Source organism: Ictalurus punctatus, chromosome 9 (genome assembly GCF_001660625.3).
Source record: "Ictalurus punctatus breed USDA103 chromosome 9, Coco_2.0, whole genome shotgun sequence".
Taxonomy (NCBI): Eukaryota; Metazoa; Chordata; class Actinopteri; order Siluriformes; family Ictaluridae; genus Ictalurus; species Ictalurus punctatus.
In genome coordinates, this window is record NC_030424.2 from 5,414,345 (window position 1) to 5,431,212 (window position 16,868).

Below are 16,868 nucleotides of genomic sequence, written 5' to 3' on the forward strand. Positions count from 1 at the left end.
TTATAATATTTATGCAAATGGGGACTAAATCTGAAATGGGATGTTCAAAAACACACGTGTGTAATGGTCAGGTGTCCACATACTTTTGGCTATATAATGTCCAATGAATGTAAAGTGACTTATAATCAGACTCAGATCAAAGCCAAACTCAGATCAAGTGACAAATAGTAACACATACAGATAATACCTTAATTTATCTTAACATCAGGTGTTCAATCTGTACAACTAAAAAAAATAATAAACTGTTTGGGGAAAACTGCCCTCAAAGCTCTACTACAACACAGAGAATGAGGAGAAACTTCTTCCTGCAGACCATTCGGGCCCTCAACCAGGTCAACACCTAGGAGTATTTATACACAGGCATATAAATACAGACCTTAGATTTCTCTGCACAACACCCACACACCCAACATTCCTGTCAATACACATGGCATATCCTGTAGGCAACTTAATAATTGTACCCGTACACTGAATGCGAATTCACCATCAAATATTTTGCGTCCATCCATTTTCAGTGGTTGTTGCAAAAAAAAAAAGTCCAGGAGATAGTCTGAGACTTCTCCTATAAACTTACCCCACACAATGCTGTACAACCTCAAAACACATTAAACACTTATCCAGCCTGAAACGCAAGTTGTATCCAGATAGGAGAAGCTGGATCAGGTCCAACTCTACCCCATGGACTTTTTGTTCTGTAGTAAATGGTACCTGGACATCCAACCATCGATCCATCCATTTTCTGTACCTCTTATCCTACACAGGGTCACGTGGAGCCTGTCGAGGCGGTGGACATCCTGGACAGGAGACAGCTCATTGCAGGGCACAATCACACACCCATTCACACACTATGGGCGATTTGGAAATGCCAATCACAATGCATATCTTTGGACTGGGGGAGGAAACCAGAGTATCCAGAGGAAACTCCCGAAGCACTGGGGAGAACACGCAAACTACGCGCACACAGGGCGGAGACAGGATTCAAATCCCAACCCTGGAGGTGTGAGGCCATTATACGAGTGGCCTCCTGGTAGGAGAAGCATTATTAACCCAGCCTGCATTACCTATAATCTTCAGCTGATTGGTTGAGCACATTTATGTTATAATTGGTGAGAGTAACATGGAAATTAACAAAAAGTCTCACAACTTGATTAGTTGATGCAAACTCATTGAGAAAAAAAACTCTACACATTTGAATGGATGACATGTTGGCATAAGAAATCTAAATGCAGTGGGTTCCAAACACATGATGTGTAAATGATGCACACATGAAGAGAATGATCCACAAACAAATTCAGAAGAGTCCACATTATAGTCTGTAAAAAAAAAACAATATTTGTGGATCTCATTAATTTTTGTGAAACTCACATTGTTTGCAAGTTATACAACAAAAATTACCCCATGTTAAAGCCACTCTACTGGCAACCTATTTTTATTCAAAGCTTCTTATTTTTATCATCTTACCACACGCATTGGGGGCGAAAAAATGCATACATGCATGTAGAGCAAACACCAAATCGTTAAGGTTTACTGAAATAAAACATTTTATTATATAGATCGATCTTTGTCGTACACCATGTTGAGAGACATGTTCAATATAAATTAACATTGGATCTCCAAAAAGGTATTTAAAGACTGGCACGATACTGAATTACAGACCTGGGCATAAATTCATATGTAGACTAGAAATATGTCTATTAGCATGAAGCTAGCTTTCATCATATGGTTTTGTTTTGCCTGTTCACCATCCACCAAAAATATGGCTGCTTAACATCCAGAGTTAATTTCTGTATACATCAAAATAGATCTTTTTGTACTAGAAATATAATCTTTTCACTCCACCTCTATATTTGGTCATGCAAAAAGAGAGTAAGACAGGTACAACTTATCAGTTAACAAGTCGTTATAGAGTTTTCATCTCCACACACACACACACACACACACACATTACATACTGAAATAGAATATAGCATACATGAAGCTAATACTGTGCCATCACACTTCATAGCTATACAATACAAAAGAGTTTGTAAATCATAAATGCACAAAAGGTTTAAAACAACCATTTAAAGACACCTTGTAGAAAAGTCACATGACACAAATATTACATTCTGCATCGTTGCCTCAGGATGTGTCAACATTTTGTAAAACTCACAAAGAGCAAAAAAATATTAAAAATAACCGCAACAATCACAGAACAATATTATAATAAGTAAAGTCACCATGACAAAACATTATCATGATAGTGTTACTAATTCAAAGTGCCAAAAGAGCAGGGCTCCTGGGAATCTTAAACCTGATATACAATAAACTAAGATCTATATTCCTTTAGTTCAGGACTTTTTTAAAGACTCGTAGCATTTTTGCTCATTCAAAGTGATAGAAGTGTGATTCTTTATTTTTATTTAATTAATTAATATATTTTTTTTAAAAGTGCAGGCACTGTGAGAAATGTGAGAACATCTCTATTTTCAAGTAGTTTGTCAGCCGGGGGTATGTTCTAACGTGGATTTCAGAGGGGTGTGAGGGTGTGCAGAATCTCATTCAGGTTCTTGAAGATGTTGGAAGGTTGTGAAGCAGCTTGATGTAGCAGCATGGGGCCCATGTGAGCATGCAGCGCTTGGCACAGGTTGGTGGTGGCTCCTCTCATGGTGCCACTCCTGCCGTGGACCGTGCCGCTCTTGCAGGAGGAACCCAGGAGGTGCCAAAGCAGAGGGAGTGCTTTCTGTTCAACCAGCTGTGGCTTGCGGGGGTACAGCTCTCTGACCAGCTCTAAGAAACAAATCAGAGTGTAAATAAATGTCATTTTTTAGAACATACAGTCATCGGGAAAAAAAAATGAATGGCTAAAGAAGAATAAAATGAATAAATAAAATAAAAAAATCAAGGTGTTCAAATGGCCAAGTCAAAGTCCAGACCTTAACCCCATTGAGATGCTGTTGTGAGATCTTAAAGAGAGCTGTGTATAAACAAATACACTGCTGCTTTGGACTGCTTTGGGCTGCTTTGTGTTGCCTTGTTTTACTTTGGTTTTGCTCTGCTTTGCTTATTATTTTGCTTTATTTGTATAGGTTACTTGTTAGGGTCATGTCTGTGTTTTTGTGACCGTAAGTTTGTTTTTGTTTTATCTTGTTTTTATTCTTTTGTGTGCCTGTTTGAGCAGATTGTAATTGATTTCTTGTGTTTTTGTTTTCTCCTTGTAGGAGCTGAGTGCTTCCTGAGGCTGGGGGGAGTTCTATTTCATTTCTACTGACTGCCAGAGGCGGTGCTTTCAGCACTTGGATGTCCATCACGTGTACGTGCAGGTTGAGTGTTTATAACAACAAAGTCAACTGTGACCTTTGTGACGTGTGCCTTTTGCCCCGGTACTAAAGGCATGTTGACTCCGGAAACGACCTCTTGTATCTTCTCGCATTGGTAAGCAGGTGTCAGGAGTGCAGGCACTGCTGGTAGTCTTGTAATCCGAAGTGGGGTTGGAGCTACGAACTTTCCTCCTCTAAGGACAGCGGTTAGCATTTTTTTGTGATTATATCATTTCAAATAGTACAGTATCCAGCGAAAGTTAAGTGACTCTGCTATCAATGCCGTTTAGGAGTGGGCACGCTCTAATTTGGCAATCGGCAGTTTACAGTTCATTTTCAGTTTGGTGTTTCTCGGTTTAACGCGGATATAACGCTAAATAATTGAAGTCGGATTGAAATCTCCTCCCATAAATTTCTGTTTATACTTATCGTGAGTTATTCCCCACGATTTTGGTTGTTTAATTTTTTGAAAGCGGGCTGTCGGTAGGCAACGCACCCCAATTGGGCTTCATTGAATTGTTTTTCATCCCCACGATTTAGTTCGTGAATTGACTTAATTATAGGCTATAGTGTGAGTGTGTTCGCTCTTAACTGCTCCATATTGCACCATAGTGGACAGTTATCACAGAGGGATCATTCCCCAATATAGTTATTTGTTTAATTGGCTCACTGTCCATAGGACAGGCTACAAAACGCCCCTGATTGGGGTTGTTTGAAATGGGTGATTGTTTTCATCCCCGTGATTTAATTCCTGAATTTAATTATTGGCCACAGTGTGAGCGTGTCCGCTCTTAACTGCACCATATCGCATTGCAGTGCATAGTTATCATAGAGGGATCATTTCCCAATATTGCTATTGTTTAATTCTCATAATTTACTCATTGTGGTAGGAGAGGCTACACAACGCACCCTGAAGGGCGGTGATCAAAATGGGTGTTTGTTTTTCGTCCCCGTGATTTAGTTTGTGGATTTCTTTAATTATTTGCAGAGATACGGAAAAGTGTAGATATTTCTCTCTTTGTGCTCAATTACCACCTGGCAAAGTGGTCACATGCACAAAGCCATGTGGATAGTAATTACTGCTAGTAACCATGTTTATGACATGTATTGATTGCCTGGCCCCTCTGGAGCTAGAGGATGGCCATGCGAGATGTGCCTCGTGCCTGGGGGTTGAACACTTAAGAGAGGGATTGACGGAGATGGCATGCATGAACTGCAGCTCCATGAGCTTAGCAGCACGGGCATCCAGGCTGGCCCAGTTAGAGGGCAGGTTAGGCACTCAACCGCATCCTACACAGGCGATGTCTCCCAGCTCTCATAAGCGCCGTAAGACCAATTCGCGGGGGGCCCCTCATCAGGGGTAACGCAGAAAGGTAGATCCCCTAGCCCAGAAGGTAGACACCTTGGCTTCTGAGTTTGCAGAGATCAAGTCTCTCCTCCTTAATCTACAACCACCCAGTGCACAGCCTGCTAGATGCCCCCAGAGACTCAGCATTGCTGGTGTCCCAGGTTACCAAGCTAGGGCTTACAGTGAATTATGGAAAGATCTCTCTGATGTCCTGTCAGCAAAGACTGTTTATTGGCATCCAGTTGGACTCATTGTTGATAATGGCTACCCCCTCTCAACAGCGAGCCAACAACATCCTCCAGCTCATCAGTCACTTCAGGAGAGGCAGGGCTCTGGTCCTCAAAGCATTTCTGAGACTGCTCAGTATTCTCACAGCAGCCTCATCGGTGGTCCCTTTGGGCCTTCTATCATTACGGCCTCTCCAGATCTGGCTGAACGACCTCGGCTTGCATCTGACTCAACACAGGCACAACCTGGTCAGAGTCACTGCCAGTTGCCTAAGGTGCCTACGCCCATGGAGGAGGAGAGTATATTTTACCCAGGGGGTTCCCTTAGCCTGGCACAGCCCGGCAAATGGAAGCTGCACCCCGAATTTGTGCAAGCGATCTGGCACAGATATGGTAGGGCAGCGGTGGACCTTTTCACCTCACTGCCAATGACACACTGTCCCCTTTGGTTTTCACAGGAGGAACCAACAAGCCCCTTTGGCCAAGATGCGCTGGTCCAGGCATGGCCAAATCGACTGCTGTATGCTTTCCCTCCACTACCGTTGATACTGCCCTCCCTAGACAGGATCCTCAGGGGCAATCAGAAGGTGCTACTATTAGCCCCCAAATGGCCAGGGAGGGTGTGGTTACCACTATTACACAGATTACGCTACAGGGAGCCTTGGTGCCTCCCTGTGAGGAGGGATCTCCTATCACAGCTGGAGGGTTGAATCTGGCACTCGAACCCATCCCAGCTGCAACTTTGGGCCTGGCCTCTGAATGGCCAGAACCATTACTAAGGCTGTATGATCCAGCAGTTGTTCAGACCATCCACAACTTCCGTGCACCTTCCACCAATGCATTGTACGCTAACAGATCGAAGCTCTTTTCTGAGTGGTGCCAGGCACAAAATAGGAACACGCTGTCCCATACCGGTAATCCTCAGCTTTCTCCAGTCCCGTCTTGATGGAGGCCTTGCAGCCTTGACCATCAAGGTATACATAGCTGCCATCTCAGCTATGTATAATAGAGTGGATGGCGTGACGATTGGGTCCCACACCCTTGTGACCCGCTTCCTTAAAGGTGCTCAACGTCTGAGACCTCCTCGACAAAACCATGTATCCTCTTGGGACTTGCCTCTCGTATTAGAGGCACTGTGTCAGTCTCCATTTGAACACACGTTTGCTTGCATTTTCTCATTTGTAAGTCGCTTTGGATAAAAGCGTCTGCTAAATGAATAAATGTAAATGTAACCTCTAGAGCAGTTGGAATTTAGGTGACTGTTTATGAAAACAGCTTTCCTCTTAGCCATGGCATCGGCCAGATGAGTAGGTGAGTTGCCCGCCTTATCAGTAAGCCGAGAGTGCCTACATGGGAGTTCTGGGAACACAGAACCTTATGGCCGAACCCATAATTTCTCCCAAAGACCTTTTCTTCATCTTATACGAACCAGCCCCTCAGTCTGTCAGCTTTTGAGCCCCCAACTCAGGAGAAAGAGCAGGGGTTGAGTGTGAGTCTGTTGTGCCCAGTGCAAGCACTAAAGTGTTATATCCAAACGACTGCGGAATTCCGGCAGTCAGATTCACTGTTTGTCTGCCATACGGGGCATAGGGCAGGTCACGATTTGTCCAAGCAGTGTCTGTCAAAAGGGATTGTAGATGCTATCGTTTATGCCTATAAGGGCAGGGGCCTCCAGATCCCTAGTCAGTCCCTAGTTATTAAGGGGCACATAGAAATTCCTCATGACCTTGTTGGTATTAGTCATCCAGGTGCTGAAAGCACCGCCTCTGGCGGTCAGTAGAAACGAAATAGAACGATGGTTACATATGTAACCGCGGTTCTATGAATTCCGGATGACCGCCAGAGCTTGGCGGTCACTTGGAAGATTCGTGAGAAGATTACCAAGAGGTAATTTACGGGGTGAAGGTGCCTTTAGTACTAGGGAAAAGGCACACTTCACCCAGGTCACAGGTGACTTTGTTGATATAAACACTCGACCTGCACGTACACGTGATGGACATCCAGGTGCTGAAAAGCACCACCTCTGGCGGTCATCCGAAATTCACAGAACCAAGGTTACATAAGTAACCATCGTTCTTTGCTGCACCTTAGGCTTTACTTAACTAAGGATCATTATTATTGCTGTGTTTATTTGCAGTGAATTTTGTGGGTATGATTCTGATTGGTGAGGTTCTTTTCCCTTTTGTATAGCTGATGCTGTTGTACTAGCCTGCCCTTCAAAAAGAAGCCTCAGTCCTCATATGATTTTTGTTAATTTCTTCTTGTGACTGTTTTATTTGACCAATGCCTGACTGCGTTGGTTGCTGTTTTTTTTTTTTTTTGTTTTTTAATAATTCTTGGCCAGTCCTTTTAAGTTTCAATAAAATGTATTTTTTAGATGGAAACCCATGCCTCTTGCCTGTTCTAAGTGGATCGTATTTGTGTGTCCTTGTTTGGGTTGTTTTCCCCCCGTTTTCTCGGGGTGGCGTAGTTGCTATGAACGAGCCACTTGCTACATCGTCATCTAAGGTTAGTATTTATTTGAATAGAACTTAGCAAGGACCACAAAATTAATATTTAAATAAATAAAAACCTAGAAATTTATGAAGGGTGTACTTTGTTTTTTTCCATGACTGCATTTCATGCTTTATTCAATTTGTTTACAAGAAATTCCATTCTAGATATCAAGCTGATTTATTAATATGGTCTCGCAAAAGCTAATAGCTATTACGAACACAAATACAACCATCTTTACAAACATCGTACTTCATACATTTTTCTAGAAATTTCTCTTAAGATTTTAAAACAGGTCAATACAAACAATTGTATTGTTTTTTATAGTTACGTACCGAATGTGCAACATAATAAGAATAATACGATTTCTGTCAGAACATGACCGTGATGTTTCTTGCCACACGTTACAGTTGACATAGACCTGTGGAACATACAGAAACTCTTCTCCAGGCACTCTGAGCATCCTGGACATACCTGCAACTCTATCGACAAGGTCCAGTTTAGCCTTCCCACTCACAAACTGCGCCTTTGTGCAAAACGGCTGAAGAAGTAGAGTGTTGTCTGAAAAATAAACGAAAACAAAGAGAGAGATGACATATGAATTTGTCAGAAACTGAATTCTCAGAAACTTGTTTTGCATTCTAAACAGAATGATCATTAGACCTAAATGAATCACACATCATACACACGAATCATGCCTTTCAGCTTTTCAAATTACAAAACTGGCAGAAGTATAAAAAGCTCCACTATCTCGCTAGTGCATCCCAAAATATATAGTAGCAGCTCATTCCCACGGACTGGTATGCAGGATAAATGGATAAAAAACAAAAAAAACAAAAACAAAACAAGGAACAACGTGTTTTTATTTAACAATGTATAATCACTGATATTGTGAAATTTCCCATAAGGAGACATTTATTTAAAATGTAATTGACCAAGCATCGAGTGTCAGCACTTTATAAAAAAACCTATAACTTTTACGGCACGGTCTTCAAGAACACCTGGAGTTTCTGGTTTCTATACAACATGACAGCTACTTTTTTGTTTGTTTGTTTTATTAACTTAAAAAAAAAAAAAAAAAAAGGCAAAAGAATTTAAAAATTTTTTTTTATTTTTTTTTAAAGAGGCTGGTGAGGGAACAACTGTTGATGCTGTAAGTGATAACATGAACTTGTCTGGCAGATGAAGTTCGTCAACATTAAACGTAACTATAAACTGTTTAAAATATGATGTGTCGCTGTGTCAGGTTTCGTTCCTTGTGTACGGCATTTCAATTTGCATAGACCTCGAAGTGCAGGAGAGAAAGGAACCCACCGAGGTTATTGATCAGAGCACGTATGGCGCCTGTCGCAGCCATGTAGATGCCATTATTCTTCGAGTTGAGGTGGTTGTCCACTACAGCTGGGACAAGGATATAGACCGCTTGGGCCAAGTTGTCTTTAAGTAAGGTGATTATCTTCTGTAAGGCCTCCAACGCATAGAGATTCACTTTGCTGTTTGACTCCTGCAGCCGTTCTTTAAAAGCATCAAACACCTGGGCGAAATACAGAAACAGTAACACACCTATACTATCTATAGCTTAGCTGTTCACTTTATTATATAAAAAATATTAAGTAGCTTTTGGCCATTGGCCCACGTGCATATAGCGGCCATCTGTATCCGTAAGTATAAAAAAAATGAGAATGGTATTGTTGCTGTGACAGAAGGTTTGTTTTCTTTCCTCAATAAAATATTTTGGGGGAAAAAAAAACAACAACAAAGTCTTCCGTTTGGAAACCCCTTAGCTTTTGACTATTTATATTCTCCCACTTTATTCTCTCTGGTACAGATACTTCTTAAAGCACACAAAGAAAAAAAAAATCTAAAGATGCCTGAATAAATTACCGGGAAGATGTTGCCCATAACCATATATGGGTTTTCCTCACAGTCAGTCACCAGCTGATCGATGCCCTTGATGCGTTCCCGGAAGTCCTTTGAAGCCAGCAGGGCTTTGAGCTGCTTGACATACTCTGTCTTGTCCGCGATGCTGCGGAACTGAGCTTTGTTGTTGTCTTTGCTGAAATATAAAACAAACACAAATGAAAAACACTGCAAAAATCAACAACTGGGCCTGAAAAACATGAAACATTTTATAATCCTCAACGTTCAAATATTTACCTGCTAGAAATCTGAGGCTCTCGAGTGAGAGACGAGGCACGCACCATTCCGCTGCCAGATATGGAGCGCCTGCCTCGAGCTGAAGGAGTGTCCTGAGGCATCTCACCCGGGCCCTAAAAGATCACGATTATAAAATTAATCTCCCCACTGCTGTCATGTGTGAATGTTATTACACAGCGACCAAATAAACGAGAGCTCTTAGACGCGTGCACTTAGATGAACGGATGTTCCGAACAGACACCTTGGTCTTCAGAGTGACGACGGTGTCCCTGATGGTTGCCACGTCTTTGGGAGGGATGTACTTTTCCACCATTTTATCAAAGTCTCGGTGAGAAGACAAGAACAGCAGCATTTGCCGGCCAAAATATCTGAGAGAAATAACAGACCCGAAAAAAATCGTCGGTTAATCTTGAAACACTTTAAGCTTTTAGACTAAATCAGTAATGGAGTATGAGAGCGGGACAAATAAAAATGTCATAAAGACAGCGCTAACCTGGTTTCTTGTGAAGAGTCTTGCACCAGCTTGGAGACAGCGGGTAAGATTCGGTCCGTGAGATCTTTCGCTCCAGACAACAAGCGCCCGGTACCGATCTTCTCGACCAGAGTAGTCAAGTGCTGAGCGGTGCACTTCCTTACGGCTGCGTTCAAGTGACTGGGGAACAGAAACCAGAAAAGAGAAGGAAATCGAAAAGATTCACAAAAGAATGTTTACGTAAAGTCATAAATGAAAAATTGGATTTCGCAAGAAAAGCAAGTAGGGCTTTCCGTTTTTCTCTGGTTGACTTCCATGTTACTTATCCATCCGTCCATCCATCGACCCATTTTCAGTACTGCTTACTCTACCCAGGGTCGCAGTGGAGCCTGTCCAAGGGAACTCAGTGCACAAGATGGGGGACACCCTGGAAGGGGAAGGGTGCCAACCCATCGTAGGGCACAATCACATACACTGGAAAATTTGGAGATGCCAATCAGCCTACAGTGCATGTCTTTGTACTGGGGGGAGGAAACCAGAGTACCCACAGGAAACCCGGAAGAATATAAACCAGTCCTGATTACAGCCAGAGATTAGTATTTCAACAGCTTGGCGAAACGTACCCGAGTCCTCCAGCAAGCAGGGCGTTCATGCTGCGTGTAGGTGTGCAGTTCTGCACCATGCTGTCCAGCGCTGCATCCACGTCCTGCCTAATGAATGCATTGGTCTCTCCTGTTTTGTGTAACAGAACTTTGGCTGTTGCTTCCAGCTCCTGGTCCATTCCCTTCTGCAGGCCAGAGTATAGCTCTCCTAAAGTCACCACGGCGATGCGGGACACTCCGGAGCGCAGGTTACGAACCTGCAGCACAGAAGGCGCATCAAGGGTTTATACCACGCAGACTGCCCCAAATCATATGAACACCAATATAACCTGGATCCAATCAACTCCGGAATTAAACGTATACAGGCACTGTAAAGTTTTATGTTGCGTTAACGTCTTTTGTTTTCGACAAAAGCACAACATTCTCTGCCCTAGAAGCAATATTTTCGTAAAGCTTTCACTGGCGTAAATAACAGGCAGAGCCTTGACCATGGTTGGAACGCACACAAAAAGAAAAAAGTTCTTCTTTGGTCAGAACACAATGACACCAGGTTATTTGCACAATTCTTTTAAAACAGCTCATAAACTGCTGCAGAGTGAAACATCATTTCATTAACACACGTTATATATGATATAATCACAGTGGCAATGAATGCAGAGGTGGGTAGAGTAGCCAAAAATGTTCACTCAAGTAAAACTATTTATAAAAATAATCACTCAAGTAACTATAAATGTTACTAATGACTTGAGTAAGAGTAATAAAGTATCCGATGAGAAGACTCAAGTAGCAGGTTACTAGTTACTTCAGATCTGATTAACACGAAGGGAAAATCCCGAATCTCGGACCACATGGAGAACTGTAAGTCACGCCTCTCCTTGAAAGTCGGTCTGTTCTGTTCATACGGTATAAAACCTGGGTTCAAGACGAAGCAGCGTATCCCAGTCCTGTGTTGGGTATAATAACACACAACCTGTCAGTTTTCAACACAAAATCTCACACACACAACCCCAAAAAAACAAACATTTTCCCAACAGTCTTTATTTTCACATCAGACCACTGCAGTGTATCGCGACCTCATTATACGTGATATAAAGTGATTATTAAAACTACATACATTCATTAACATTTAACAGTAATGGAGGAACGCCACCGAACATAGTGAAGTAAAAGTACATTCCTGTGATTAAAAATGAACTTGAGTAAGAGTATAAGTACGGCCAGTTAAACCTACTCTTAAAAGTCAGTTTTATTTTCTAAAAGTTACTCAAGTAAATGTAGCACATTACTACCCACCTCTGAATAAATATTTACAAGTGGACTAATAGCCAATATTTTATTAGACCAGTGAAAAAAAACGCTTTTCAGAGACCTTTTAAGCACCTTGAACATCTTATCCTATACTGCAGCTTACCCTCTGCATCAAAACATTGCCAGAGGCAGCTTTCCTTCATTTGGACACACGGCATAAACAAATACCAAAAATTCTGATTTAAGCATTCGATTACTAGCGTCTCAGACAGTTAACCGGGAACTCAAATAACCGTGCACAATATTAGTAGTACAAAGCAGAAAGCAAAAAAATAAAAAATAAAAAATAAAAGAGTGGCTTACCTCTTGAATGAGAGCAAGGCAGACTTCATGAAGCCTACTATTAAGCACGTCAGAGTGATACCGTGACAAACAGCGCAGGAACATGAGCCCCTCGATTTTTTTCTCCCTGTACGTAGAGACAGGATTTATACTGCTACGCTGGGAAAAGCAGGCTATAGTAACTGATCTCTGTTTAGTTATGAAAAGGTAGATATCATTAATATTTACTATATTCATATTTAGGCAGAACACCTTCTCAGACCAGAGTTAGGAAGCCCGGTTTTAAAGAAACGGACACATTTATTGAACAAGATGTAACCTAGTTCTATAGGTGCTGGACTCACCAGTCATCCGAATTAAGCAGACTGAAGCTCTGAGTGAGGGCAAGCTCCGGTCTGGAGAATGGCCGCAACTCCACCTGCTCGTTGGAATCCTTCTTTAGGGTAACGGGTATGATTTCATCTAAAACAGAAAGTACGTGTTCATAAAAAAATATTCACAACATATTATAATGCTAGCAAATGTTTCTATTCCAGTTAGATGGTCATAAAATATGATTACTTTTTTTTTTTAAACTGCAAAAACATCATGATAACATCAGAATAACATGATATGCTCGAGGAAATATCACATCATCTCAATAGAAATATAACAATATTTAAAATATATTTTATATATATATATATATATATATATATATATATATATATATATATATATATATATATATATATATATATATATATATATATATATATATATATATATATGCGCACCATATTTACTTTTTAAATGCACAGGGTTCAGAAAAAAAACAGCAAAGCTCTTTTAAATAAATACGTCAAAGCATTACCAGAGCTGTTGGGGAGAGATGGTTGTGTTCTGGTCAGACTGGGAGCTCTTCTCCGCCGTGGCAGTGTGTGTCTGCTAGGGAGGCCTGTAGGAGGGCTCGGCTGATGATGGGGACTGAAACACTTTTGTGGGTTTTGGGGTCCTTGTGCACTTGTAGGACTGGTAGGTGATTCCCTTGTCAGGGTTTCAGCCTTAGTAGAGGGTAAAACTCTACCATTCAGTTGCAACTCTGGGAACAGGAGGGAAATTATGGTGACGCCGGAATTTCTCCCATTCGATGCGAGTGTGACGAGGAGCATTCAGCGAGTCGAACTCTTACCTTGCAGAAAGGCTGTTTCATCTGCAGTCACTTCAGATGTTACATGTCTAAGGCTCTGCCTCATTCGCGGTGTAGGCTGGGCTTCTTGCTGTTCTAACCAATGTTGGCGCATCTTCTCCCTTGCAATCTTGGACAGCTTCACCCTCTCCTGTAATTAAAGGTTTGAAATGCTAAGGAGTAGTAATAAGAGACTACTGGACTTGCAGTGTAATCTGGAAGGACTTCACCTCTCATTATTGGAATACACATACAGGAAGCAGGAAGTGTCGCAGGAAGCAGTGTCCCTCGAGCTGACGCAATTTCTTCTAATCTCTATACTTTAAAATTATACTTTTTTTACCTTACTTTTTTTTTTTTTTTTTTTTTTACCTTTATAACATTTACAAATCACTGGTACTACTTTAGATAAAACAATCGTAACATTGAGCTGTCACTAAGTTTTATTGGTTCTTACAAACATCCGCGGCCAGCTTGTAGCCTGCTAGCATCACTTTACCGCTAGCCTTGTTTACATTTCACATTTATATTAGATAATGAGTATTTATTAATCATGTATACATTACAGCACAGTGAAATTCTTTTCTTCGCATACCCCAGCACGTTAGGAGGTTGGGGTCAGAGCGCAGGTCAGCCATGATACAGCGCCCCTGGAGCAGAGAGGGTTAAGGGCCTTGCTCAAGGGCCCAATAGTGGCACCTTGGCAGTGCTGGGGCTTAACCCCCGACATTCTGATCAGAAACCCAGAGCCTTAACTGCCAAGCCACCACTGCACCCTCATGAGATGAGGACTCACTCGAGCTGCACATGGTGGTGCTGGAACTGGAGGATGTGGAGAAACAGATCCACAGCCTACTCAACAAGCAGCCACAGCTGCTGGAGCGAAGAACCGTGCTGGAAACATCTTGTGCTTCCGCCTACACATCCAAGGTAAGCATGCAGCATGGTATTACCACTCCCAGCCCCTCTATGCCGTGTGTTTCTCTGTGCAGGGACCGTGCACCCAGCCAAGGTCTCATTCACGCTGGTGCCGACTCACCATGGACTTTGGGTACACCAGCAGCAAAAGGCGAGAGCCATACCCTGGGCGAGGACCTCTCCACCTCCGGTGTTCGAGATCCCAACCAGGAACCACTTCGCCCCTCTCCGTCAGACCAGACCAAACGCGGTGATCATCAGGGATTCCATTGTGCGAAACGTCCGCATCGCTTCAAGAAAGGGTAAGGTGCACACACATTGTTTTTCTGGTGCTCGTGTCCTTGATGTCCTTGATGATCGAGACGGTATGAGGCAGATCACCCACCACGAAGATCATCATCTCTGGACCTCTTCCCACATGCAGATGTGGAGCTGAAAAGTTCAGTAGACTTCTTGCTTTGAATGACTGGTTAGTTTCCTGGTGTAATGAACAGAATCTGCTGTTTGTTAATAACTGGAATCTGTTCTGGGAGCTTCCTAGTTTGTTTTGTCCCGATGGACTGCACCCCAGGAGCCTTGGAGTGAAACTGCTGTCAGACAACATCTCCAAGGCGCTACACACCAAGTGACTGCCTACCATAAGTACATCTTCCTACAATAACAACAACATTCATCATAAGCAATGTTCAATTAATAGTTCAACACTTGTAGTACATACTTATAGAGACTGTGTCTGTTCCCCGAGCTATACAAATACACAGAAAATTTCGGAGTTTGTTTTAGTAACCTAATTAACATAAGTGGTTAACAGAAACTTGCATTAAACCAAACGAGTATATAGCATTAAATGAAGCCAGTCCTCCTGGATACAGTTATGTACATCAGCCTCGTTAAACTGGTAGAGGAGGAGGTGTTGGTCTCATCCATAGTCAAAATCTAGGTGTCACAAATTTAATTATTTTGAAATTCTTTATACCAGTATAACTTATGTAGCCACAAAAAATAAATCAATTCCTCTAATTATTATTTCCAGACCCCCAGGGCCATATACTGAATTTCTTAGTGAATTTGCAGACTTTATCTCAAACCTGGTTGTTTCTGTAGATAAAGCATTAATCGTCTGTGATTTTAATATCAATTTTGATAACCCGGAAGACCCTCTGAGAACAGCGGTTGTGTCCATCTTAGATTCAGTAGGGGTTAATCAGAACGTAATCGGACCTACTCATAATGGTTTTCACACTCTTGACCTCATACCAACATACGGATTAAATATAAAAAATATTATAATTTTTCCAGCAGTCTGAATTTTGTCTCAGACCATTATCTTATCTCGTTCATAATACGTATTGATCATAATATTTCCACCTTGCCTCGCTACCGTGTAAAACGTACTTTCACATCAGCTACTGCACTGAGCTTCATAAATAACATCCCAGAGACATCAATTAGATTTGGATCATCATCTGATCCGATAGAACTCGATCAGGCAACTGAACACTTAGAGTCAACACTCCGCTACACACTAGATAGCAAGAAAATTAAAAAAAAGAAAATTAATTAGAGGGAAAAAACTAGCACCCTGGTATAACGATAAAATGCGTACCTTAAAACAGACCACTCGACAATTAGAACGTAAATAGCGTCAAACCAAATTGGTAAAATTTCAAACAGCATGGAAGGGGAGCCTACTGAACTATAGAAAATCTCTTAGTGATGCTAGAAAAGTCTATCTCTCCACCTTAACAGGAGACAACAAAAACAATTCGAGATTTAAATTCAACACAGAAGCAAAATTAACTGGGAATAAAACCACTACAGAAAGAAGCACTCAATCATTACATAGCAGTGAAGATTTCATGACATTTTTCATTGGTAAAGTTGGAAATATTAGATTATAAATTTGGGCTATTAGATTAAAACCAGACAGTATTATAACTAACCCTATAGATGATAATATAGCAATATCAGATCAATGTTTAGAATGTTTTACTCCCTTTAGAGAGACCGAACTAGCTACATTAATCTCTTCAGCAAATTCATCAACTTGCATACTAGATCCTGTACCTACATGTTTCTTTAAATAGATTTGTCCTGGAGTAATTGAACCACTTTTAAATATAATCAATTCTTCCCTTATCACTGGCTATGTACTTAATCACTTAAATTAGCAGTTATTAAACCCCTGATTAAAAAACCTAACCGTGACCCCTCTCAATTGTCCAGCTATAGACCTATATCAAATCTCCCCTTCATCTCCAAGATCTTAGAAAAAGTTGTAGCACAGCAGCTATGCTCATACTTGCATAGGAATAAAATTCATGAAATGTATCAGTCAGGATTTAGACCTCATCATAGCACAGAGACAGCGTTAGTTAAAGTAGTAAACGACCTACTACTGGATTCTGAGCAGGGTTGAGTCTCGCTGCTTGTGTTACTTTACCTTAGTGCAGCTTTTGATTCTATAGATCATACTATTCTCCTTGATGGATTATAAAATGTTGTTGGCATTAAGGGAACAGTCCTCTCCTGGCTCAGGTCTTATTTGACCGATCGTTATCAGTTCGTAGATATAAATTAAGACTTCTCCACGC

General features: G+C 41.5%; 1 protein-coding gene across 4 annotated transcripts in view; it reads right to left on the reverse strand.

The window, feature by feature from the left end:
* Nucleotides 1-1,523: 1,523 nt before the first annotated feature.
* The window catches only part of togaram1 (TOG array regulator of axonemal microtubules 1), a 34,754-nt gene continuing 19,409 nt past the window's right edge, over nucleotides 1,524-16,868 (reverse strand). For all 4 annotated transcript variants that reach the window (XM_053682514.1, XM_053682513.1, XM_053682512.1 and 1 more), the window contains 12 exons: nucleotides 13,360-13,507; nucleotides 13,042-13,269; nucleotides 12,533-12,650; nucleotides 12,210-12,315; nucleotides 10,620-10,855; nucleotides 10,018-10,176; nucleotides 9,766-9,892; nucleotides 9,525-9,637; nucleotides 9,252-9,423; nucleotides 8,682-8,901; nucleotides 7,842-7,928; nucleotides 1,524-2,769 (listed from right to left, as the gene is read on the reverse strand). In XM_053682514.1, coding sequence (XP_053538489.1) covers nucleotides 2,510-2,769; nucleotides 7,842-7,928; nucleotides 8,682-8,901; nucleotides 9,252-9,423; nucleotides 9,525-9,637; nucleotides 9,766-9,892; nucleotides 10,018-10,176; nucleotides 10,620-10,855; nucleotides 12,210-12,315; nucleotides 12,533-12,650; nucleotides 13,042-13,269; nucleotides 13,360-13,507 — 1,974 coding nt within the window. In that variant the 3' untranslated portion in view covers nucleotides 1,524-2,509. The remainder of the gene's footprint in view (nucleotides 2,770-7,841; nucleotides 7,929-8,681; nucleotides 8,902-9,251; nucleotides 9,424-9,524; nucleotides 9,638-9,765; nucleotides 9,893-10,017; nucleotides 10,177-10,619; nucleotides 10,856-12,209; nucleotides 12,316-12,532; nucleotides 12,651-13,041; nucleotides 13,270-13,359; nucleotides 13,508-16,868) is intronic.